We start from the raw sequence: 26,453 nt of genomic DNA on the forward strand, positions 1-26,453 counted from the left end.
GAACGATCGTAGGAGTTCTTGAGTTGTTTGTAACCTTGAGTGTAGCCGTGAAGAACGTGTTCGTAGCCTCGTTCACAGCCCTGCTTGAGATGTTGATAGCCTCGTTCGAGGCTGTTGTTGTTGTTGTTGTTGTTGCTGCTGCTGCTGCTGCTGCTAGGTCATTCACTATCACTGCCACTCATTGTAGTTAGATAGCAGTTCGGTAATTCTTCGTAGCGGTTCGATAATTGTTCGCAGCCGTTCGATAATCCTTCGTAGCTGTTCGATAGCCGTTCGATAGCCGCTCCTAACCCGTTCACTGATGCTCATTCGGGTTGATAGCCGTCTCTGAGTTAGCGTTAGCCGCGCGTTGAAGATTGTTTAGCGCAATCTGTAATGCTCGCACGTCCTTCTCAAGCGAAGTAAGCTTCTCGTCTGATTCTTTCTGTCGATTCATTAATCTTTTAACGCAGGACTGCACGTACAATTTGTTGACGGCATCGGTGTCAGCCTCAGGTTGCGCTACACGACGAATCTTACGCGACCTCGCATCAAAGTCTGTAACGACGCGACACAGAGCGTTTTCGTGCACATAACTTTTTACCAATCTATCCCAAGAGCCGTTTGTACCGGTTGCATCATTTCTTGAATCGAATAAGCCAAATTTGTTGATAGGCATTTTTTTTCCGACGCTTCGTAAAGTGTCACGCGACGCTGATCGACTGATTAGTTTTGTCGATACATCATTCAATTTATAATAAGACCATCTTCGCGAAGTTCTTCGATAATCGACATGATTTCATTGTCGTGAGCATTGTTACCGGCTCGACGCGAAGCATCCAATAATCGCAGACGATCTACCAACTCGTTTGGATCGTTCCAATGCACGTAGTCGATCTTATTGTCGTTTAGAGTCATAGCGCGCGGTAGTATACCCTTTCCAGCTTTTCTGCTAGACAATAACGGCGCAATTACATTTTTATACTTATATCCTTTAGTCCCTAATACTGGATTATGTGCTTTGTTCCCACGTTTATGCGCATTCGTCGCTAATAATATACTTTTATATTTAAGCAAATCATCTTCGGTGTATATTTCATCGTCGGGGATTTTTTTGAAAATTAATTCATAGAGACCAGGCGTTCCCGTATATTTTACTTCATTGATAATTATATTATCATTTTTGTCTACGTCAAAATGTTTATCACCGAGCATTATTCCATCGTTAGAAAACTTAATGCCGTACACATAATCCATAGCTTTATCTTTATCTTGATTCATAACAGTTAATATATATTTTTGTCCGAGTGGACCTAAATGCTCTCGAAATATGTTTACACCTGCGGACGTTTGCAATTCACGTTGTATCGTCGTAACCAACGAATCGGGTGTGGTTTCAAAAATTTCGTCGACGGGTGGTTGCTCGTACGATAATTGACGCGGTTGCGCAATTTCTATCTGAGTAGATGTGTCCGGTATCGTTCGTCTTTGATTAGGTGTAGAAGTTATCGGCAAATCATTTAATGAGACGTTTAATCGTTTTTGCTTTGAGCTCAAATCATTTAATGAGATTCTTGGTCGTTTTTTAACTTTAATAATTTTCTTTTCCACATGGTCTTTTTCGAGTATATCGAACGGCTCGATTTTCGATACGTCGGATTCTACATCGATGGTATTTTGAACAAGCTGTTTTAGAGGCTCGCTAATCGGTTTAAACTATTTCTCCAACGCTACATCTTCCTCAATTTTACCAGTTTTTAACGCGCGATATTTTTTGCGAATTGACTCGCTCGTCTGTACAATTTTTCGCGCAATCTTTTCACGATCACTCATGTTTTTTTTTTTTTTTTTATGTAGACGTTGCTCTGTCAATGTTTCGATAGCAACTGATCATTTTACGGTACCGCAAATTCATTAAAACCTCTTCTGTAACGTCCATTGTTCATTGAACTGTCTTTGTCAATTACTAGAAATCCATACTTGTGCTGCCAACATTTTTGGCATAACGCGCAAAAATCATCGTACGACATATCAGTATTTACATGATCGTTGTACACATGTCGCAAGTTTGTACCGTCTTGTTTAAATAAAATCAACAGATTAGCATTGTCGCGTATAAGATGCTTGGGTATCTTGGCATACGTTTGACAGAGATAGAAACAATCGACGCTTGAGTGTCGACCCATTGAGAAGTACTCTCTTATCGTATCTTGCTTGTCGCATGCCACGTCATCGAAGATAAAAACCGAATTCGGAAGCGCCTCTCTCGATGAAATGACATCGCTGTTATTAGAGAACGTAAAGTAACCAATTTCATCTATCGATGATAGTAAATTTTCCAAATATTGATATTTTGGTTGTTGAAGAGATTTTGAATATATGTATAAATTTTCAAAGCGTATGCCGTTTAGACTTTCTATCAAGCTTATCAACAAGTTAGTTTTACCGCAATTCGAAGGGCCGCAAATGAGACCGCGTATTGTATTCGGTAACATTTTTCTATGTTTGTGTATTTCTTTTTCAGGCATTAGTCTATTGTCAAAATTTGTTACTTTAATTACCGTTGGTTGTAGCACGAATTGCATGACTTGTCTAATCAGACTTAACGATACTTTATGAGGAGGAGGAGGGTGAGGAGAGCCTATTTATAGATGCGCATCAAATCGAAACCGCTCAGTGTCAAACATGTTTCTTTCACTGTCGGATGACTGTGATATTCTCAACCTTACCTCAGAACAGTTGCAATATATACCGAAGATTATTTTATTGAAACAGTTTGGTTGTTACGTGGAACGTCTGTGGGACAAACTTCCGGAATATATAAAGGCTGATTCGGAGGTTCAGACCTATCGTCGCTGTTTCGAACATTACAATCGACCGTGGCAACGAACGCACATTGACGGTCCAGCGCCGATGATAAAAGATTGTTACGAATGTCAGCGAAAACCGTAAGAGGCTGTGGTCTGTTGAATCGCGCGATAAACGCACTCCCTATCGAATTACATATTCCTGGATATCAGTTTTGCGGACCGGGAACTCGTTTACAAGAACGATTGGTTAGAGGCGATCGAGGCATCAACCCATTGGACGTCGCGTGTCGCGAACACGATTTAGCTTACTCGCGAAGCAACAACCTCGGCGAACGACACGTAGCGGATAGTATACTAGCTGCGAGGGCGCGAGAACGTATTACCGCGAAAGATTCGAATTTTGGCGAAAGAGCAGCCGCCACGGCCGTTTGGACGGTCATGAAAGCAAAGACGAAAATGGGTATGGGGATGAAAAAGTCGTCGACGAAGAAAAAGATTACGAAAAAACGAATACTTCCGGTAGCGAAACGCGGAGGCATATTACCGATTCTACCAGTGTTGGGTGCTCTCGGATCTCTGATTGGTGGAGCGGCTGGTGTAGCGAAGATGGTAAACGACGGAAAATCTACGCAACGTCAGTTTCAAGAGATGCTACGTCACAATCGCGCCATGGAAGGTCGCGGATTATATCTCGCGCCATACAAATACGGACGAGGAATCTCAATGAGAAAGAAGAAGAAAAAAAAAAAAACGTCAAAGAGACACTAAAAATGCCAGAGGGTGCAACTACCAACGTACAACTGCTGCAACTAGCAAAACGTATGCGCATTCCGTATTTTAGAGGCGTTTTTATGCGTGACTCATTACCGATCGGTGGTGTATATCGAAACGAGAGCGGTATCATAAATTTGGATAACGCTAAAGGCTCGGGTACTCACTGGGTAGCGTATGCAAAGAGAGGGAATCGCGCTATATATTTTGACAGTTTTGGCAATCTTCGCCCGCCGAATGAATTGATACGATATTTAAATGTGTCAAAAATAGATTATAATCATACATCCTATCAAACTTATAATCAAAGCATCTGCGGACAATTGTGCTTGCAGTTTCTCCGAACGGTCGATGCATGTGAATTTAAATAAAAAATATATATTAAACATATATATCGCTATGTATCTTCTTTATAAAATCCTATCCTTCTTCCTGTATATTATATAATAATAATAATAATAATAATAATAATATGTTACATTGATATATTTTTTAATCGAAAATGTATAGTTTATTGGAAATGTGTCAAGAATACTTTTAATATCTTAATAAGTTACGTTTATATTTCTTTTACTGCAGCCTTCTCCTTTGCTCTCTCTCTCTCTCTCTCTCTCTCCTTTCCTTACACATCATACTCTCCTTATGCTACGTCTATAGCGCTGCCCTTTTCCCACCATTATGCTCTCCTTGTCCTACGTCTATAGCGCCTTCCTTCTTACACTACGTCGTACTCTCCTTGTCATACGCTCTATTGTGCTCGCAGTTTTTCCGAGCGGTCGATGCACGCGAATTTAAAGACATACATTCCGCTATTTAATTTAGTATTCGTTAAAGTTTGGTCAACATGTCTATGACATTCACGCTGACTGGGAAGAGCAGCGTTCTCGCGGCAAATTATTCGCCCACCGTAGATTTAAGCGATGGTGAATACGAACTCGGTCTAGCGGATTTTGAGAGTTATCACACGATATCGAACGTGAATTCCTCGAATAATAAATTTTACTTTGGCAAAGACGATGCGGAAATTACGATTCCCGAGGGATCGTACGAGCTGCAAGCGATACATGAATTTTTGAAAAAAACAATTTCACGAAAACATTCGCAACACACAGTTCGTGATGGTGATAAAAAATAAACTGACGACGATGACTTCGAGGCTGGAGAATGGCCGATAGTGCTCCGCGCTAATTACAATACGATGCGGAGCGAGATCAAATGCGCATACAGAATAAATTTTAGCAAGCCTAACAACATTGGATCGCTGCTAGGATTCTCGAACCGTATATTGCAGCCGCGAAAATGGTATGAGTCGGACGTGCCGATTAACATTATCAACGTGAACATTATCCGCGTCGAATGTAATGTCACCGCGGGTGCGTACAACAACGGTAAACTCGTTCATACGATACATGAATTTTCACCGAGGGTACCACCAGGATATAAGATATCGGAAACACCGGCGCACATCATTTACCTACCGATCATCGTACGGAGCATTACGGATTTAACGTTACGCGTTGTCGATCAGGAAGGACGATTACTCGATTTTCGAGGAGAAGAGATCACCATTAGAGTGCATGTACGACGGCGACAAAATTAGCGTGTGATGCTCGTGCTGAACGGATCGAAAGACGTGAAAGACAACACAATTTTTACGACGCCCGTGACGACAACAACAACATCGAGATTTGCTAATACGCAATCATCTTGCGCTAAGAAAAAGAAATTGAACGCATCAAACGTTGCGTTTTTACAATCTTTGGGATTCGCGGTGCGAAACATTTGAACGATGACTGACATTCTCAACATCGCGGACGAACCGATCTTTGACGATCGCATCGTCAAGATTGAGACTCACGCATACAACCCATTCGCCAACACAACGTTCGGACACAGTGACGAGATAAGAATACCCATACAACAACAGGATCTGTATACATTACCGTACGAGAGTTTCTTATACATCGAGGGAGAATTGAAGATAAACAATCCAACTGACGGATCTAATGTGGTACTGCAAAATAATTGCGTAGCATTCATGTTTGACGAGATTCGATACGAATTCAATGGCGTGGAGATTGATCGCAACAGAAACGTGGGAATAACGAGTATGCTCAAAAACTATGTAACAATATCATCCGATAAAAGCGTGATTATGAGAAATGCTGGCTGGAGTGATCCAACTACTGTAAATGGACATTTTAATTTTTGCGTACCGCTCTACATGTTATTGGGATTTTGCGAGGATTACAGACGCATAGTAATTAACGCTCGTCACGAATTGATCTTAATACGATCGCGCAATGACAACAATTGTCTGGTTGGAGCTTCGGTGGTGGAGCCTGTGATCAACATATTCAAGATACAATGGCGAATGCCACATGTGCTGTTGAGTGAAATTAAGAAGTTGTCTATGCTGCGCGCTCTGGAAAGCGGACGCTACCTCAGCATGGGTTTTCGCTCGTGGGATCTGTACGAGTTTCCGCTGTTGCAGCGTACAACCAAGCATTCGTGGGCCATTAAGACCGCGACTCAGCTGGAGAAACCACGATACGTTATCTTTGCTCTGCAGACAGGTCGGAAGAATGTTATGCTCGAGGATATGAGTAAATTCGACGACTGCAAATTAACAAACGTGAAACTTTATCTGAACTCGGAATGTTATCCGTACGACGATATGAATCTGGATTTCGATAAAAACAGATGGTCGATTCTATACGACACGTACGCGCGTTTCTGCAAAAACTATTACGGATACGAGTACCTCGAACCGAGTCTCACTGTTTCTACTTTACGGTCCGTTTGTGATCATCGTCGTAGTCGTCAGTCGTTCGTCGTCGTAGTTCTCGCTAATATCTCTTCATTATGGTTGTGCCAACGTTTGTGGATCTTCAAGGATTTATTATCGATAAAAAATTTATCGTGAAAGAAGTTGCGATTTTGACGAAGGGATCTGTACTCTCTCATTATATTTTTACGAGTCTTACACCATTTCGTTTGCTCACGAGGTCTGAGAGATCTCAGGTTGTATGGTTGGTTGGAAAACATCACAATCTGCAATGGGAAGATGGAAACGTTCCATACTACATGGCTAAACGTTTAATCACTGAGGCTGTGACATTGAAAGATACATCTTCTCGAGTGTATGTCAAAGGACATGAAAAACGAGAATGGTTGGCAAATTTACTGGAAGACGATGCGAGAATCGGTCTTATTATCGAGACATTGGATAACGACTATGACGACGTTCCAGCTTTAGATAAATTAGATGCTACTCTGCGTTGCGATAGACATGTACGAAATTGCGCTTTACAAAATGTATTTAAAATATTCAATTGGTGGTCGAATCATCATCATGAAGGTTCAATCAACCCATATTTACATTAAAAAACTATAGTTCAAGTATTATTTTCTATATTCTGTAATTAAATTTTTTTTAATTTTAAATAAATTTGGAATTTTTATACATTTATATATTTCTTTTACTACTTGTCACCTTCTTTCCTTACCATCATGCTCTCTCCTTTCCTTACACATCATACTCTCCTTGTCCTACGTCTATAGCGCTGTTCTTTTCTCACCATGCGCGCTCTCCTTCCTCTCTATTCTTTCTCTCACCATGCACGCTATTCTTTTCTCTCGCACCCATATCTCCTTTTCCTACCATCGTGCTCTCCTTGTCCTACACATACACCACATCGTACTATAGAACGCCTGATTATATTTATTATTTACATTTATAGTCAAATATACATGATAATGCCCACCCACTGTGCGGCACATTATTCTTTAGCGCAAACATCCGTACCGTCAACGGTCTGTTTATGTTATCATTTAGCCAAAAATTTTTATCTCACGCTTTGGCGTATACATTTGTAACCGAATATTTCAATCGTTGTATACATTTGATTAGATTTCATCATACGACAGCCACACACACGGTGCTCGAGCTTTTGAATAGTTTAGTATCGCCTAAACTACAACGCCTTCGATAGTGCCATGAATTCTGTAGTGCAATTTTTACAAAATCGCGAAATTGGTTTACCAAAGACTTATACAAGATCGTTAAAACTGTTTTTCGAGATCCGTGACGATATAGATTTTTTATGTGATGTGGTCAATGAAAATACCGATATAGAACTTATGCAATTTGAAGATCCTGTTGTTGCGGAAATAAAGTATCTTCGAAAAGAGAGGCTGTTACAGATAAAAAAAGAAAGAAGGATAGACTTTTTAGAAGAAAGAAGAAAGCGATTTGTATATAACTCATTTGATACACACACACATTAAACTACAACGCCTTCGGTAGTGCTATGAATTCTGTAGTGCAATTTTTACAAAATCGTGAAATTGGTTTACCAAAGACTTATACAAGATCGTTAGAACTGTTTTTCAAGATCCGTGACGAAATAGATTTTTTATGTGATTTGATTGATGAAAATACCGATATAGAACGTACGCGATTAAAACATATTCCGGAAATGAGGTATCTTAAAAAAATTAGGCTGCGACTGGTAAAAAGAATAAGAAAGAAAGCCTGTTTAGAAGAAAGAAGAAAGCGATTTGTACATAACTCATTTAATGCATACACACATGTGTTGAAAAAAACTGAAAAAGGCTCAAAGGATCTTTTGTCTATCGACCTTGCTGTGTAATTTAAGCCTAGATGCTGCTACACATCCCCTACTTTTCTTTCCCGAGACGTTGGCTAACTCCGTTAGAACTTTCATCAAGACTGTGTTAGTCTGTGAACGACTAAAGTACGCAAATTTTAAGGATGTCACACCACGAGATGTGTTCGTTAGTGGATATAATTTTTACTCAAAACTGGCGTTATTTGGCAAGGACGATGAGGGATCTCGCACATGAATTAATAAGAGTTGTGCTAAATATAGTAGCATTTAAAAACGTAAGTATTTATTTTTTAAAAATAATATTGGCACTAATAGCGTTACTAATAGTACTAATAATAAAGTTTTTTTTACAGTACGAGTCACAGGCTGATGTAAAAATTAAGGGATTCGTAAATATTTATGATAGACAAATTAAAAGGATGTTCCGGCGCCACGAGAGAGAGTTATACGCATGGGTGCGTGACGATCTTTGGGGTGACACTCCCGAGAACCGGAGGCGCGAGGAGGTGACTCCTCAGTTTAACGAGGATCGTCTTTGTTTGCGGAAACTCTTTGGTGAGCTTCCGTATGAGGTGTGGGAGACAGAGGAACCGTGGCTCCCCGAAACTCTGCAGGAGGACTCCAGGTCGTCAGATGAGAGAGAGAGAGAGAGAGACTCCGAATAGATTGTGAGTATTTATAATTTTTATCATTTTTAGAAAATATTTTTAAAGTACTAATAAAAAAATGTTTTTTCTGTTTCAGAGCTGCTATCCCTAGATCATTATTTTAATTTTTTAAAATTTTCTACTATAATTTTAATTCTTTTTTATATTTTAATTTTTTCAATTTTCTATTACAATTTTAATTCTTTTTTATATTATAATAATTTTAATACATGCACAAACGCACACACACACACACACACACTTTATATGTATACACATACACACTTTTTAAATAAAATTTATGTTAAATTTATATATATATATATTTATTACTTATCCACCTTCCTCATCTATCCCATCCTTCTTCTTCTGTATTAGATATAATTAGATAATAAGATAACATATAATATTATAAAAAAAACTTAACATGCGAAAATTATCTTTTTTCTCGCGTACGCCTTAGCCTCCGTCTTATCGCGCCTCCGCTATCCTCATTCCTCTCTATTCTTTCTCTCGCACCCCATAACACGCTATCCTTCTTCCTCTCTATTCTTTTCTCTCGCACCCATATCTCCTTTTCCTACCATCATGCTCTCCTTTTCTTACCATCATGCCCTCCTTTTCCTATCATCATGCACTCCCTTGTCATACACATACAGCGCTTTCCTTCTCACACCACGTCATACTCTCCTTGTCCTACGCTATATAGAACGCCTATAGCACCGTCTCCCTCTACCACGTTGCGAACGTCTATCGCACCGTCTCCCTCTACCACGTTGCGGACGTCTATCGCACCGTCTCCCTCTACCGCGTTGCGAACGTCTATCGCATCGTCTCCCTCTACCGCATTGCGAACGTCTATCGCATCGTCTCCCTCTACCGCGTTGCGAACGCCTATAGCACCTTCTCCCTCTACCGCGTTGCGAACGTCTATCGCATCGTCTCCCTCTACCGCGTTGCGAACGTAATTATTTATTGCAAATATACATTATGAATAAACAGAGTGGGGTGATTATTTTATCTATAACAGTTGACATTCCTCTCTCTCATCGTCAGACCTCCGCAATCATTCGGAGAGGACACTTCCTCCACGTGCGGAACCATATGTATGCCCCCCCCTCTCCCCCTCTAAATCAGGGGATGTTTGGTACCACCCCCCCTTAATCTGGGGGGGTGGGCATTTGGTACCTCCCCCTTTCCCCTCAGTCTAGGGGGGGCATTTGCCCCTTCCCCCCCGCGATTGAGGGGGACTCCCCCCCGTCAGTGCGGGAGGGCCGAGGTACCTCGCCTCGTCCCCCCCGCTTACCTCACCCCCCCTCAGATCCCTGGATTAGAACTCTCTTATTATACCTACTCGTGTTTCATCATTTTGAGGGGCTACTTTTTTAAGGGGATCGGGGAGGTCGTCCCCCTAAGAGAGTACAAGGGGGCCCTCCAACTTTAAAATTTTAAATGGAACTCCCTATTTTTTATTGCATATTCTTATAGCTTATCTCGAGAGCTTTTCAAAACACTATAATTAAATGTTTTTTCATGAAGAACTTTTCGAGTTATGAGATTTGAAAGTCACAGTATTTTGACATAAAATACGTTATATCTCGTAAAATATTCATTTTTCGATAATCTCATCACTTTTATGTGCAGAATAATAAGAAGAATCAATTAGTATAAAGAAAACACACAGTTGTCTTAAATAAAAAATATGAATTTGAAACGAGCATTTATTATATTTTTATTTAAGAAAACTGTGTGTTTTCTTTACACTAATTGATTCTTCTCATTATTCTGCATATAAAAGTATTAAAATGAGATTATCGAAAAATGAATATTTTACGAGATATAACGTATTTTATGTCAAAATACTGTGACTTTCAAATCTCATAACTCGAAAAGTTCTTCATGAAAAAACATTTAATTATAGTGTTTTGAAAAGCTCTTCAGATAAGCTATAAAAATATGCAATAAAAAATAGGGAGTTCCATTTAAAATTTTAAAGTTGGAGGGCCCCCTTGTACTCTCTTAGGGGGACGACCTCCCCGATCCCCTTAAAAAAGTAGCCCCTCAAAATGATGAAACACGTGTTTTGCGATTTTTCAAAATTTTGGACCGTTTCCGAAATATAAGGATGGAAACTTTTCAAATGAACACCCTGTATATAATACTATATATTTATAAAATTAAAGAAAAAATTTAACTAAGGAAGAAAATACTTTTTTTAATTTCAGTCATATATGATAAATACAAAATTAATTAATATAATACAGTTACATATATTAAATATAGTTATCTTAATTTTACACTTTACACCATAATGACACAAATAATGAATACATGTATTTGCAACATTATTTACAACAGTATATGTATTTGTGTATGTATATTGATTCATATAAAATACAAAATAAAGATAATTATGTGTAAAATCCAATGTAATTGTTTGTATTTAAATCTGAAACAATTTATTTGTATTTATTACAGAGATAATTATATAACATTAGATATACAATGTTATATACATATAATTCTCAAATTATATAATAATATATTTTATTTACATTTATTGCACATATTTTGCATCACAATTCATCCCGCACATAGCTTTGTATGACAATAATATTGGTCGAACTAAGAAATGCAATGAATTGTCAATAAATCATGTGACATATACACATGTGTATAGAACTTCAATGTGCAAATAAAACAAAAAGAAATGTATAATGCCAGTACACGTAGTTAGATCGCCCCTGGTTTTATATATAAAATATATAATATAAAATATATTTATATTAATATAAAATATTTTATATATAGAATGGGCCCCATCCATCGCCCATTCTCGTAAGATGCAACCTATATATTTTCGTCTTTCCGATTTGTATTTTATATATAGAATGGGCCCCATCCATCGCCCATTCTTGTAAGACGCAATCATTATATTTTCGTCTTCCCGATTTGCACACCAAGTGCATAAATAACATAGCATTCTTTTTATGCGAATGAAGAATGCATCGAATATTATTATACAATTATTAATTTATTATGGTGCGACATTTATTGTGAAGGGAACGGTGATAGCTTGTTACTTTCAATTACATTCATAAAATGACGTCTCATGCGTTCTACGTCATTAGAATATTTATCCTCACAAGGATTTCCAACTAAAACTACAGATGTAGCGAAAGCAGCTGCATAAATTCCGCAACATATGCTATCTGGTTGTACTTGGACTTTTTCAAATATTATATCGCTTACGTTTATTCTTGGATAACGTTTGCAAATATAATCTTTCTCTTTCTTTGCCAATTTTTTGTACGTACAGCCAGATAAGCTATCATATACATGCAGTTTGAACCCATCACAGAAAATGCATCGCCAGTGATCAGTATAATTGCCTCCAATTATTTGTAAACTGTTGTCACTATCACTGGCTGTTATCAGATCCGGAAACTCTAAATACAGAACGCTTTGTGTTTCGAAACAAGAAGTTTCTCTAACAACACACAAGAATCTATCTAACGATTCATCATTCAGTTTGCTCTGTACAGGCAGAACATTCTTTTTCACCAAAGAAAGAGGAGCAATTGTATCATCTAAAACTTTCTTACGTTTTGTTATTTCATCATTAGTCAGATTTTGTTTAGTCTTTGAATAACTGACTAAGATGCAATCGCTATCTTGTTCTGTATCCGAAACAGCAGCAATGTTCACCATGTCTGTTTGCACAACGTTCAGTTTTGATTGTTTATTTTCTTGCTTGATATCTATGTTATTTACATTATTTTGTTGCACAGTTTGTTTGTGGATTATTTTTCTTTTAGACGCTTTTTCTTTAGCATCTATTATATATTGTGGGTTTCTAATAGGCATATGCCTGTTATGACGGCTATCTAAGATTTCTGGAAGCATACAGTCATGATAGAAACGTTTTAAAAAAGGCAGCATTTGATTTTCCCAAAAGTTATTGTCTCTATTGACTACCACAATTTTTAAACTTTTGGGAGTCCATAGAGCGAATATACAATAGTTTCGCTGCGTTATGTTCAACTGCCCTTGAACTTGATAAAAGTATCGATGATTTCGATTCATTTTATCATTATTTGTTCTGTCAAATATGGCTTTCAGTAAAGGCAATTTTTGTACAGCCTCGTCAGCTGTTAAATTTTCTGCTGATAGAGGACATTTAATCTCCACCAGACCATCTTCATCGATAAGCCCATCGGGAGAAGCACCCAAAAATGGATTTTCATAATCAATGAACAATCTACATGGTTCAATATTTTTATTTAATTTTGTAGCCAACTCTTTTTTGGCAACTTCCTCCCTATCGCGACCATATTTCATGGCTGCTGTGTCAATTTGTGGAGGATATAAAATGCTTTTTACAGTCGCTGCACAAGACGTTGTTGGTCTCATGCGACATACAGTTTCAAAATTGGATGCTGTTAGCATTTTACGTCTTAATGAATGCCACAGTTCACATTCATTTTGGTCTCTTGTTTTTCGTTCAATTTTTTCCCTGTTTTCTGCGTTTTCTGACAACTTTTCTATATGGTTTATTTCAAGTTGTTTGTATACGTCAGATGAAAGATCTGGCTTTTGTGATTGTGGGCCATAATGACGATCTGTTCCTGCCTCTCGTTTAAATTTTTTAGATCTGCCATCCTCTTCTCGAGATTTTTTGGTTCTTGCAATCTTTATTTGTCGTCGTTTCTCTAAATTTTCGACAGTCGGAGGAACATCCTTACACATGCTTTTATATACTTGCGTAAGCACTTGTTGAGTATTATACTGCACAACAGCTCCCGCAATTCTAGCATTGTAAGAACCTCGCAGGCCAAAATTAAGGCGCTTTCCACCTATTTCTTTGCAGATTATCGAGTTGAACGCTTCTGCAGGATTGTTTGTCAAGTTTAATAACAAACTATCGGAATAAGCACTCAAATGCCTGACAGCATTTTCAATTTTGTCATATAAACCGTGTAATTTTAAATATGGCACATAATTTTGTACTTTTTCTTCGCATGTACGGCCGCGTTCTTTACATCTCTTATGCTCACCAAAAATATGGCTAGGAATATTTAAAATATCTTTTTGTAATTCCGTAGCTTTGTCATGGTGAGGTACTTTTTCCTCCTTTCGTAGAGCGGCTGTCTCTAGCACTTCTTTTCGTATTTTTAAAATGTTACTTTTTACAACATTTCGTAGCTGTACAAAACCACGTTTTCTGTGCTGTTTTGGCTGGACTGTTCCTGCAACGACTTTCAACTTTTTGCACAAGTTGCGAAGCAAATGATTTGTGCAGTCTACTTTTTTTACAGTCACCATTTGTTCGCGATACAGTGCGTTATTTAGTACAGCCTGATATACACTGCTGTCGCCATCAGCAATAATTGTTTTATATATCAATCCATGCATTTCAAGGCTATTTTTAAAGCCTTCTACAATGGCGTCGCTTTCTATACTTGTAGAGCTAGCGTTGCGGTCAAAATTTTTATAACATTTGTGACTGCGTGGCTCGAGTCCGTTTTGCTCCGCTCTATCACACACCGTACAAAATTTGTTGCGGATACCAACGAAGAGAACTTTTTTTGTGCGATAACCAATTATGGCACCAACACCGGAAAGTGAATCGTAAGCGTTGCCGTACGACCTCTTCATCCAACTACCATCCGCTACAACGGTTATATATGGAATGCCATTTATAGTTTCATTCCTCTCGAGGGCGAGTTGTTTTTCCATTTCGCCTGCCATTTTCATACTTTCCATGACTGTTTTCTGAAAATCATCAACTAAAATTTCACGATGATTTATATAAGTCTTTTCAGACATGCAAGGTATATTTACACCTGCACAAAATTCTTCTAGTTGGGCATAACCATTTCCAACTGTTATAGTTTTAGCTATAGCAGCTTGGTTAAGATCCAACTTTTCAGGTTCTGTGGGTTCTGACCATATATTGTCTTCATAGTTACACATTTGGCATTTGAAGAAGAACTGCGTCTTTAACCCATGGCAACGAGAATTTATGAGCTTCCAATCTTTAAATTGGCACTCTATTCCTCGCGCATGGTTATTAAATGTTCTGTGTATCTCATTCCACATAAAAGATACATCGACAATGCGACAGCCTTCCACCATACTTTCTTGGATACTATTTGTATCTGGAAGGCTCTTTTCAATAACAAAACTGTCATTGTCATCTTCGCATGATTCGACAATGCGATAGCCTTCAGACATGCTTTCTTGGATACTATTTGTATCTGGAAAGCTCTTTTCGATAACAAAACTGTCATTGTCATCTTCGCATGATTCGACAATGCGATGGCTTTCAGGCATGCTTTCCTGGATACGGTTCGTATCCAGAGGGCCAATCTCGATAACAAAATTTTTGTTATCTTTGCAAAGTTGAATATCTTGTTTAATATTATACATACCTGTATTAGACTCCAGGCATTGCATTTGGATATTAGCTTTTGAATCCATCATATCGGGAAATAACTCTACCGATTTCTCTAAATCGATGGATTCTTTACTAATATTTATGCTTCTAGAATCATTTTCAAATTTTACTTCTTGTTTGTTTTGTCGCCTGTAAAAAAAAGATAAATTAATATATTGTTATAAATATTATCATAAAATTTATTATTATTAACTTTTTTAAAAAAAATAAAATCTCTGAAAAATTAGTTTACTTTTGTTTTTAAATTTTTAATTATACTAGTAAAACTAAATTATTATACAATATAATAAATAATGCTTTGACCAAATAAATGCTAATCAGACCGTACATGCAAACCGTATCTAGTGTTAAAAAATTTTGAAAGTTACCAGCACGCAAATAGATCAGCACTGGATTTTGTTTTTACAACCAGTACACCAATAGATCGTGTCTGGGTTTTTGTACAACCAGCACACGATTAGACCGTCACTGGATTTTGTTTTTACAACCAGTACACCAATAGATCGTGTCTGGGTTTTTTTACAACCAGCACACGATTAGACCGTTACTGGATTTTATTTTTACAACCAGCACACGAATAGATCATGGCTGGATTTTGTTTTTACAACCAGCACACGAATAGATCGTGTCTGGATATTTTTTTTATAACCAGAACGTACATGCAAACCGTTTCTGGTGTAAAGTATATTTTGAAGTTACCAGAACGCACCATAAATTTAGCACTAACTACTGTTATTATGAAATTACTGCCACTACTCTACTACTACTACTACTACTATTATTATTATTACTACTACTACCACTACTATTACTTTATAATTGTATTATATATTAGAAAACGTATTTTATAAACTGTTTTTTTCAGAGATTTTATTTTTTTAAGCTACGTAAAAAAAAAAAAAATAACTTCCCATACAGCTATGAACTATATTGCAGCAATATTGTAACATTGCTGAAATATAGCTGCAGTGTAACTAAAAGATTCGTGCTGTATGGATAATGACTTATTACTATCAAAATTAATTTGATTATGTCAATTATTGTATTTTTTCAGTGTGTATGAAGTTAGCATTTGAAATGTTAGCATCTTATAAATTTCATATTTACTTGCATCCAGCATAGTTGTACAGCATAGTTCCTGATAAGTTTTAATAATAATTCCGTCGAATTAATTATTAAAATCGCGTTTTTAAAAATAATATGCTAACTTCCGATGATACTTCATAGCATGTCACCATATTACGAATACCTGATCACTGGAAAAGAATAAAAAAAGTTCTATTGCCTAAATACGTTTGTTAATAGTTCTGACAATTATTTTTCCCGAAAAATGCGTATTTTCGAATATAAAAGTGTTGGTCGATTTTCGACAATTCTGTTTATTCTAAAACAGTTCCAGTACAGTTCTGATCATGTACATTAAATTTTTAAAGTGTCCTAATGATAAGAACAAACAGATATTTTTTTAAATCGTTACTTTGCCTGAAAAGTGCGCATTTTCGAATATGAAGCTGATATACTAGTGAATTTTTGACAGTTCTGCTAATTCTAAAATAATTCTGGCAGTTCCGGTTACGTACATCGTATTTCCAAATAATTCACACTAATTACTGAAAAATTTTTCTAATTATACCTGTTGTCAGAATTGTACGTAACCAGATCTATGCCAGAATTATTTTACAATTAGCAAAACTATCGAAAATCGACCAGCATGTCAGCTTCATATTAAAAAAAGCGTACTTTTCAGGAAATGTAACGGTTTAAAAAAATTTCTAATCGTTTCACTCACAAGAACTCTTTAGACATGTAATGCACATGATCACAACTAAATAAGAACTACTTTAAAATAAACAGAGCTATCGAAAATCAACTAGCATCTCTTTATACTCGAAAACACGCATTTTTCAGGCAAAATAATTGTTTAGAAAAATTTCTGATTGTTCTTATCATTAGGACGCTTTCAAAATGTAATGTACATGATCAAAACTGTACTGGAACTGTTTTAGACTAAACAGAATTGTCGAAAATCGACCAGCACTTTTATATTCGAAAATACGCATTTTTTGGGTAAAATAATTGTCAGAACTATTGACAGGACGTATCTAGGCAATAGAACTTTTTTTATTCATACTTCCCAGTGATCAGGTATTCGAAATATAGTCACATGCCATAAAGTGTCATCGAAAGTTAGCATCTCATTTTTAAAAACGCGATTTTAATAATTAATTCGATGGAACTATTATTAAAACTTATCAACAACTATGCTGTAGAACAATGCAGAATGCAAGTAAATATGAAGTTTATTTTTGAGATGCTAACTACACACACTTATTTCTTTATAATTACAAATAATTGAAAAAAATAGCAAAAACATACGATCGGCTAGCGTGGATAATTTTTAATTATATAATAGATTTTAATTTTTTATCGAATTCAAAATTGTATGATTTACGTCGTGTTTGATATCACATCGCAAATATATTATTTTAATTCATTACAATTATTTTCTAATCGATAAAATGCGAAATGAATATTTTAGTTTCCAATAAGATGTTTATATTATGAACAGATAAGGAAGAATTGTCGATACTGGAGAGTTGCGAAAGTGAGAGCGAAAACGAGTGAGGAGCAAGCGAGATGACAAACATGAAAGAACTTCGAAGTCTCATAATATAAACATCTTATTAGAAACTAAAATTTTCATTTCGCATTTTATCGATTAGAGAACAATTGTAATGAATTAAGATAAGATCTTTGCGATATGATATCAAACACGACGTGAATCAGACAATTTTGAATTCGATAAAAAATTAAAATCTTACTCAAAAGGTTTCTTTTATCTCCAATCTTTTGTATATGTATATGTCATCTTACCAAAAAGAAGAAAACTTTTAATTTTCGTATTTTATCGATTTGAAAATAATTTTAATGGCGAGATTGTTACGATCGAACACGACATAAATCGGATAATTTTTAGTTACATAAATTGATAATTGATAATTTATATAATTTAAAATTATTCGATTTATGTCGTGTTTGGTGTCATTTTAATCGCAAAAATCTCATTAATCCATTACAATTATTTTCAAATCGATAAAATGCGAAATGTAAAAATTTTATTTTCTATAGTAAGATGAAATACGATACGAAATATTGGAGATAAAAAAAGGCTCGCGACGAGACTTCGACATTTTCTTTAATGTTGGCCATCTCGCTTGCTCCTTACTCGTCCTCTCTCTCGCTTTCCTCGAGCTCCAGCATCGAAGGTCTTTAAAGAGCTCGCTTCTCTATAAAATGTAAACATGGAATAAAATTAAAATTTAAACTTTTATTTCGCATTTTATCGATTTAAAAATAATTTCAATGGATTAATGAGATTTTTGCGATTAATGACACCAAACATGACATCAATTAGATTATTTTTAATTGTATGATTAATCTAATTAAAAATTATCCGATTTATGTTGTGCTTATGTCTTATATGTAGTGTCATTGTTTAATCGTAAAATATCTTATTAATCCAATAATTACTTTTAAATTGACGAATTACGAAATAAAAGTTATTTTATTTTATTTCCTACTTTAAAATTATATATATACCTTGATGGATTCACGAGTTACAATTAATTGCAGATGACATTACAGAATTACTGCATTTGCAAAAATCTCATTAATCCATTAAAATTATTTTTAAATCGATAAAATGCGAAATAAAAGTTTAAATTTTTATTTTATTCCATGTTTACATTTTATAGATAAGCGAGCTCTTTAAAGACCTTCGATGCTAAAGCTCGAGAAAAGCGAGAGAGAGAGGACGAGTAAGGAGCAAGCGAGATGGCCAACAAAGAGAGTGCCGAAGTTTCGTCGCAAGCTTTTTTTATCTCCAATCTTTCGTAAACACGTCATCTTTTCCCTGAAATTTGATATATAACAAATTTATATCGCTAACCTTTTTCTCCATCCTTTTCTAAAAGAAGGTTTGCGGTGACTGGGGTATGGGTGTTTTGAATCACCTGCTGATTTCCCCATTTATAAATCAGTTAAATGTCAGTCAATGTCACTAAAAAACACTAACACTTTTTCACTTTACACTGAAAACTCACTACACTACACAATTACGCTAACACGTAGGAACACGTCTCACAACGATTTCTCGCGTGATAATCTTTTGTTTCGTGCAACGCGTGGCACGTTTTATTGCGCGCATTAGATATATAGCGACACATGCAATACTGTACATATAGAGTGAGGAAAAAATACCGTGATCCTGATAAAATTTAAATTTTACAGAAAAATGTTAGAGACAAAAGTTGTATAATTTCGAGGGACATATGAGATGTAATCATTAGTTCGACCTTCGTAACATTATAATTCTAATTATAAGTCTAGTAAAAATGTGTAACTACTAGTTGCACATTCATATTCTTATTTGGCAATATGTGTTTTCTTTACATCAATTCATTCGTCTCATTATTCTGTGCCAAAAAGTAAAAGTAAGATTATCAAAAAATGAATATTTTACGAGATATTTTGTAGTTTTAATACTGTAATTTTGAAGTTTTATAATTCGAAAAGTACTAATAAAAAAATCTTTTATTATAGTAATAATAATAAATAAAAGACTAGTAAGAGCGAAAGTTATTACTATTTATTAAAAACCATTTATTTTAGTTATTTATTTTATTATAATGTGTTTTGGAAAGTTTTCGTGTGATGTAAGCTACAAGAATATATGAAATGAAAATAAAATAATAAAAATTAAAATTACACATTCTCGTTTTTATCTAAGAGAAAAAAAGAAAGAGAGAGAGAGAGAGAGAGAGAGAGAGAGAGAGAGAGAGAGAGAGAGAGAGAGAGAGAGAGAGAGAGAGAGAGAGAGAGAGAGAGATCAAATCTTAATACGGCCGCGGTAAGTAGGGTACGACCGGATACAACAAGAGGGGATACGGAGCCGGACACTTAATCGGATACGGAGCCGAATACGGAGCCGGAACCGGTGCTGGAGTCGGATACGGAGCCGGTGCTGAAGTCGGATACGGAGCCGGTGCTGAAGTCGAATACGGAGCCGGTGCTGAAGTCGGATATGGAGCCGGATACGGAGCCGGAACCGGTGCTGGAGCCGGTGCCGATGCGGCGTGCATATACGGCGTGTATGCCGGTAGTGCATACATGCGCCGGCTTGTGCAATTGTTTTTTTTTATCGCACGCCGCACAGCCTGGTTTATCTTCTGAAAAATAACAGAAATAAATAAAAGTAGTAAAATAATAAAAAATTAAAAATTTTCAATAAAATAAAAAAAAATCAGTAAAACGATTATATAAAGAGTCAGTAATACAGTTTACATATATATAGTCTTATAAAATAATTTACTAAAAATATTTATTTTTTATTTATTATTTTAAGAAACTTTTTTGCATGTTCTTTAAAAAATTAATCATAATATAACAAGGATATTCAACTTATATGATATAAACTTTTTTTTACAAGGATCTATATATACTATATATATTCTTAAAATATTTCTCTTCTTCTGAGTCACCCTATATATATATATATATATATCTATATAAATCTATATATACTATATATATTCTTAAAATATTTCTCTTCTTCTGAGTCACCCTATATATATATATATATATATAGGGTGACTCAGAAGAAGAGAAATATTTTAAGAATATATATAGTATATATAGATTTATATAGATATATATATATATTCTTAAAATATTTCTCTTCTTCTGAGTCACCCTATATATATATATATATATATATATATATAGGGTGACTCAGAAGAAGAGAAATATTTTAAGAATATATATATATATATATATATATATAGGGTGACTCAGAAGAAGAGAAATATTTTAAGAATATATATAGTATATATAGATCCTTGTAAAAAAAAGTTTATATCATATAAGTTGAATATCCTTGTTATATTATGATTAATTTTTTAAAGAACATGCAAAAAAGTTTCTTAAAATAATAAATAAAAAATAAATATTTTTAGTAAATTATTTTATAAGACTATATATATGTAAACTGTATTACTGACTCTTTATATAATCGTTTTACTGATTTTTTTTTATTTTATTGAAAATTTTTAATTTTTTATTATTTTACTACTTTTATTTATTTCTGTTATTTTTCAGAAGATAAACCAGGCTGTGCGGCGTGCGATAAAAAAAAACAATTGCACAAGCCGGCGCATGTATGCACTACCGGCATACACGCCGTATATGCACGCCGCATCGGCACCGGCTCCAGCACCGGTTCCGGCTCCGTATCCGGCTCCATATCCGACTTCAGCACCGGCTCCGTATTCGACTTCAGCACCGGCTCCGTATCCGACTTCAGCACCGGCTCCGTATCCGACTTCAGCACCGGCTCCGTATCCGATAGGGTGACTCAGAAGAAGAGAAATATATATATATATATAGAGTGACTCTGAAGAAGAGAAATATTTTAGAAATATATATATAGTATATATAGATTATTGTAAAAAAAGTTTATAGTGAATGTTATTGTAGTATGGCTGATTTTCTAAAGAGCATGCAATAAAATTTCTTAAAACAATAAATAAAAAATAAATAAATATTTTCAATGAATTATTTAATAATACTATATAAATAAACTATATAAATAACTGGCTCTTTATAAAAACTTTTTATAATATTTTTTTATTTTTTATAAAAGAAAACAAATGTGATGGATATGTACATACACTGCCCATCACAAATTTGTTCCTTGACTTCCTTCGTGGGATAAGGGGAATGTAGAGAAATGTTAATACTTACTTAAAATAATAAGGCCCGTTGACTTTAGTACATAAAACGTGCCTTAGTATTAGTAAATATTCATTTTTCTACATATCTCATCCTGCGAAAGGAATCAAGGAACGAATTTATGACGAGCAGTGTATGTACATACCCATCACATTTATGTTTTCTTTTTAAAAAATAAAAAAAAGTTATAAAAAGATGTTACAAAGAGCCAGTTATAAAGTATATATTTATATAGTCTTATGAAATAAATTATTGAAAATATTCATTTTTTATTTATTATTTTAAGAAATTTTATTGCATGCTCTTTAAAAAATTAATCATAGTATAATAATGATATTCAATATAAAAATTTCTTACAACAATCTATATGTACCATATATATTTCTAAAATATGAAAAATGTATTCTACAATTATATCGTTGTATGCATGTTATATTTACATGTAGTAACTAATAAAACTGATAATGATTGATTGCAAAAAAAAACATCGCTCCTGCGATCCCGATCAACGGATAGAAGCGGAGGAAGCATATTACACTACTCTTATTTCGCTTCTCTTCCTAATTCGAGCTAACCTGTTCAGAGATAAACTCATTTTTTTTATTAGGGTTACAAAAATTTTTCAGCATACACATACACTACTTTTAGATTATAAATAAACATATTATATAAATATTTGTTTTATTAGAGAGAGAGAGAGAGAGAGAGAGAGAGAGAGAAAGAGAGAGAGAGAGAGAGAGAGAGAGAGAGAGAGAGAGAGAGAGAGAGAGAGAGAGAAAGAGAGAGAGGGGGGGGGGGAGCGCGAGTAAGCGACATGGGAGGAACATCGATACATCGGCGATACATCGAACGAGTGATAGACAAGGATAGTCTATTATTGTCTGTCCTTGTGAAATAAGCAGATTGTAACAGCTCCATCTATCACAATGACCGTGAACTAATTTATTGCTCTGTATTATCTTTATATCTCGCTTTCGCTTGCAAACAAATGATTCTTCAGTATTACACGCACATCTTTTTCATTAAACCTCTAAAAAAAAATCTAAAGGTTTATTTATATTCCCTTATGTTTTCTCTTTATGGCGCTACTCTCATTTTATATGTGCAAGCTGTAAAATTTTTGTATTGGTCGAATATATTTACGACTTGCATCTAAGAGTTGATAATAAAAAACTAAATTTTTTTATTTTTGCTTATTTTTAAGATAAAATTCCCAGCGCCAAAATTGTTACTTTGTGTACTTTAATCGTGGAGAAACATTTGTCATTTTACTTAACTAATAAAAAGTTACGTGTGCAATGCAGAAGAATCATTTCGGTCGGTAAAAAAAATGCTGCCAGCATCCCCTTAATAAATAATTAAAAAGAATTTTTACAATGAGAAAAACTTATTTATTTAAAGATTTAATTTTTCTAATTAATCTATGAAAAGCTTTATAATGATGAATTTTCATGTTAACTTGCGTGTTAATTTGTTTTTATTTATATATTTTTTGTTACATTTATTTCGTCTTTTTTATTTCAAGAAATAATATTTCCTTTTCTAACGTTTTCGAATAATAAAGTAGATTTGATCGATCCGAGAGTAAATTAATGATGTCATTAACCAATCACAACTATTTTTTTGAAGAATAAATAGCTGTGATTGTTTAATCACGTCATTAATTGATCTTAAGTTGATCAAACCTGCTTTATTGAAAAACACTACAAAATAATCTTAAACTCGAATGAAAAATTATATTTTTTGATGTTATTATAATTTATTATTTTATATATGTAAATGTATTACACGGAATAATGTATTGTAATCAATTAATAAAATAAAACAAACTTTTTCTTTTAAAAATAATAGTGAAATCTCGAATGTATCAAATTTATTGAGTTGTGCGGCAAGTTTCATGAAATAATATGTCTTGTTTTATAATATGACAGCTTATGTTATGTTGTGCAAGGTTAAAAAAAGTGTTGCGCTTTAAAACTTCTGCAAATTTATACAAAAGTAAGAATATAGAATATTAAATTAAAATTGAATTTTTTTACTATTAGATTAAAATTAATTTTTATTTCTATTATTAACTAATAAAAAAATACAATTAACTTTTATATACATATTACAACTAATATGTACAACTTTTTTCATGAAATACTTATAATTAAATACATGTAAAAGATTAAATATTAATTAAGAATGCAACATACAATTTCTATTATAAAATCTTTAATTATAATATTAAATTTTTTTTCACGTATAGGCAAGAATTATATTCATCACAATTGCAAAAAAGAAAAAAGTATATCATGTATATCGTATCCGTTCTAATCTGATACGCGTCAGTATCAAGAAAGTATATAATACCTTGATCGATCTTGGTCGATTACAACTATCAGCAATTTTTGCCTTTGGTGAGAGCAACTACATCTCATCATACATACGAATATTTTACGAAGTCGACGCGACTAGGCTCGACTCGGCTTGACTCATTTTGGCAGCGTGAGGGGAATATACTATACGAGGGTAGTTTGAAAAGTTCGTGGCCTAACATATAAATGACACCAGGAGTATCAAATGGTTATGGTTTTTCACAAGTTTGATCCTTCAGAGGGCCTACTATAAAGTTTCAGACAGATGCATTCAGTAGTTCTTTTGTTACGATTGAGTAAAGCAAACAAGTTGTGGTAGTTCTCGAAAAATGGATAAAATCGAATTCTACCCATTGTTTGGACTGTTGTTTCGTTTCTGGTGTGTAGTGATGAATGCATGTTTCATCTACTGTGATGAATCGTCGCAGAAACTCGGTTGAATTGCGTTTAAACATGTTTAAGCACTCCTGAGAAACGTTCATTTGAATGTGTTTTTGATCAACCGTTAACAAACGTGGCACCCATCGCGCCGAAAGCTTTTTCATATGCAAATGTTCGTGTAAGATGCAATGAACACGCTCTGTTGAGATATTTGCAATGTTAACAAACTCACGCACTTTCACTCTTCGATCATTTAACACGGCATTATGGATTTTTGTGATGATTTCTTCAGTTTTTTTGAATTGTTAAATAAATAAAATAATAAAATAAACATATATAAGTAAATATATCGTGATTTTACCTTCAATATATTCAAGACAGGATGTTGTTCTGTAATTTTAACAACTCACAGTTATTTAGAACTCGATTTTTGGGCGACCTGAACGTTCATCTTCATAAATTGACGAACGACCACGTTTAAATTCAGCAGCTCACTTCTTAACTGCTGAAAACGATGGCGAAGAGTCTCCCAAAGTGGAATCCAGCTCGTTTTTTATTTCCATTGGCAATAAACCTTTTATAACAAAATATTTTATCACTGCACGATATTCGATTTTATCCATTTTTGAGAACTACCACAACTTGCTTGCTTTACTCGATCGTAACAAAAGAACTACTGAATGCATCTGTCTGAAACTTTATAGTAGGCTCTCTGAAGGATCAAACTTGTGAAAAATCATAACCATTTGATACTCCTGGCGTCATTTATATGTTACATCACGAACTTTTCAAACTACCCTAGTACATAAATATGCTCGGCTTAGTAGTAAAATAAAAAAAAAATAAAAATAAAAAAAAGGTCAAATCTTTATTATTATCTTCGTCCCCTTTGAAATCATACAATTTTTATTTGAAACATTTTTCGTATCTTTTATGTTTTTCGAGATATTTGCTTGCGGAAATTAAAATGGGACACTATATACAGGAAGTAGAGAGAAAAATGGTAATGTAGCCTCTGTTAATATATTGGCTCCTCACTTATCAAATTAACTAATAACGTTAATCAAAATTTATTTTGCGTATTATATAAAACAGTATAAATTAAACAATGTTGATGTCTGATAATTCGTTTGTAATTACTATAAAGACTTATCATTACACGTAATAAATAAAATTTTCAACGTATCGAAAGTTTTTTTCATAAACTATTGAAAAATCGAGTTCTAAATAACTGTGAGTTGTTAAAATTACAGAATAACATTCTATCTTGAATATATTGAAGGTAAAATCACGATATATTTACTTATAGATGTTTATTTTATTATTTTATTTATTTAATAATTCAAAAATTTAATATATATATATATATATATATATATATATATATATATATATATATATTGAATCGGCCAAAGAGTCACCGTGCAAAAATTAATTTTTTCGCAAAATTAAACTTGACAGATTGCCAATTAATTAAAAATTGTATCTCTTGGTTTGAGATTATCAATTTCTTATTCCCCCTTTATCACCCTTGTAGAAAAATTGACGAGAAAAATATTGGTCCGAAAGTCGCTGAATCGAGAATCGAATCCGAGTCTTTCGCTTGCCGGGTGACTGCTCTT

The 26,453-nt window shown here is 34.4% G+C and overlaps 2 protein-coding genes across 2 annotated transcripts; both read right to left on the bottom strand.

The window, feature by feature from the left end:
* Positions 1 to 569: 569 nt before the first annotated feature.
* Positions 570 to 2,009, bottom strand: LOC140675602 (uncharacterized). Its single transcript, XM_072910183.1, has 2 exons — positions 1,884 to 2,009; positions 570 to 1,695 (listed from the first exon to the last, which is right to left on the bottom strand). Exons 1-2 carry the CDS (start codon positions 2,007 to 2,009, stop codon positions 727 to 729), a joined length of 1,095 nt encoding a protein of 364 aa, XP_072766284.1. The 3' UTR covers positions 570 to 726.
* Positions 2,010 to 11,892: 9,883 nt separating this feature from the next.
* LOC140675562 (uncharacterized) lies at positions 11,893 to 15,363 on the bottom strand. Its single transcript, XM_072910152.1, has 2 exons — positions 15,267 to 15,363; positions 11,893 to 15,056 (listed from the first exon to the last, which is right to left on the bottom strand). The coding sequence occupies exons 1-2, from the start codon at positions 15,325 to 15,327 to the stop codon at positions 11,893 to 11,895; spliced, it is 3,225 nt and encodes a 1,074-aa protein (XP_072766253.1). The 5' UTR covers positions 15,328 to 15,363.
* Positions 15,364 to 26,453: the final 11,090 nt, after the last annotated feature.

The sequence above is a fragment of the Anoplolepis gracilipes genome, unplaced genomic scaffold (assembly GCF_047496725.1).
Source record: "Anoplolepis gracilipes unplaced genomic scaffold, ASM4749672v1 Contig19, whole genome shotgun sequence".
Classification (NCBI taxonomy): Eukaryota; Metazoa; Arthropoda; class Insecta; order Hymenoptera; family Formicidae; genus Anoplolepis; species Anoplolepis gracilipes.

Bases quoted from the DNA above. Each gene is read 5' to 3' on its own strand.
- LOC140675562 (XM_072910152.1), bottom strand. From the start codon at position 15,327: ATGATGGATTCAAAAGCTAATATCCAAATGCAATGCCTGGAGTCTAAT. The intron at 15,057-15,266 runs ATATTAAACAAG...GCTATCGCATTG, and splicing joins GTCTAATACAGGTATGTATA to TCGAATCATGCGAAGATGAC.
- LOC140675602 (XM_072910183.1), bottom strand. From the start codon at position 2,009: ATGTCGTACGATGATTTTTGCGCGTTATGCCAAAAATGTTGGCAGCAC. The intron at 1,696-1,883 runs GTACCGTAAAAT...TTGGAGAAATAG, and splicing joins GAGGTTTTAATGAATTTGCG to TTTAAACCGATTAGCGAGCC.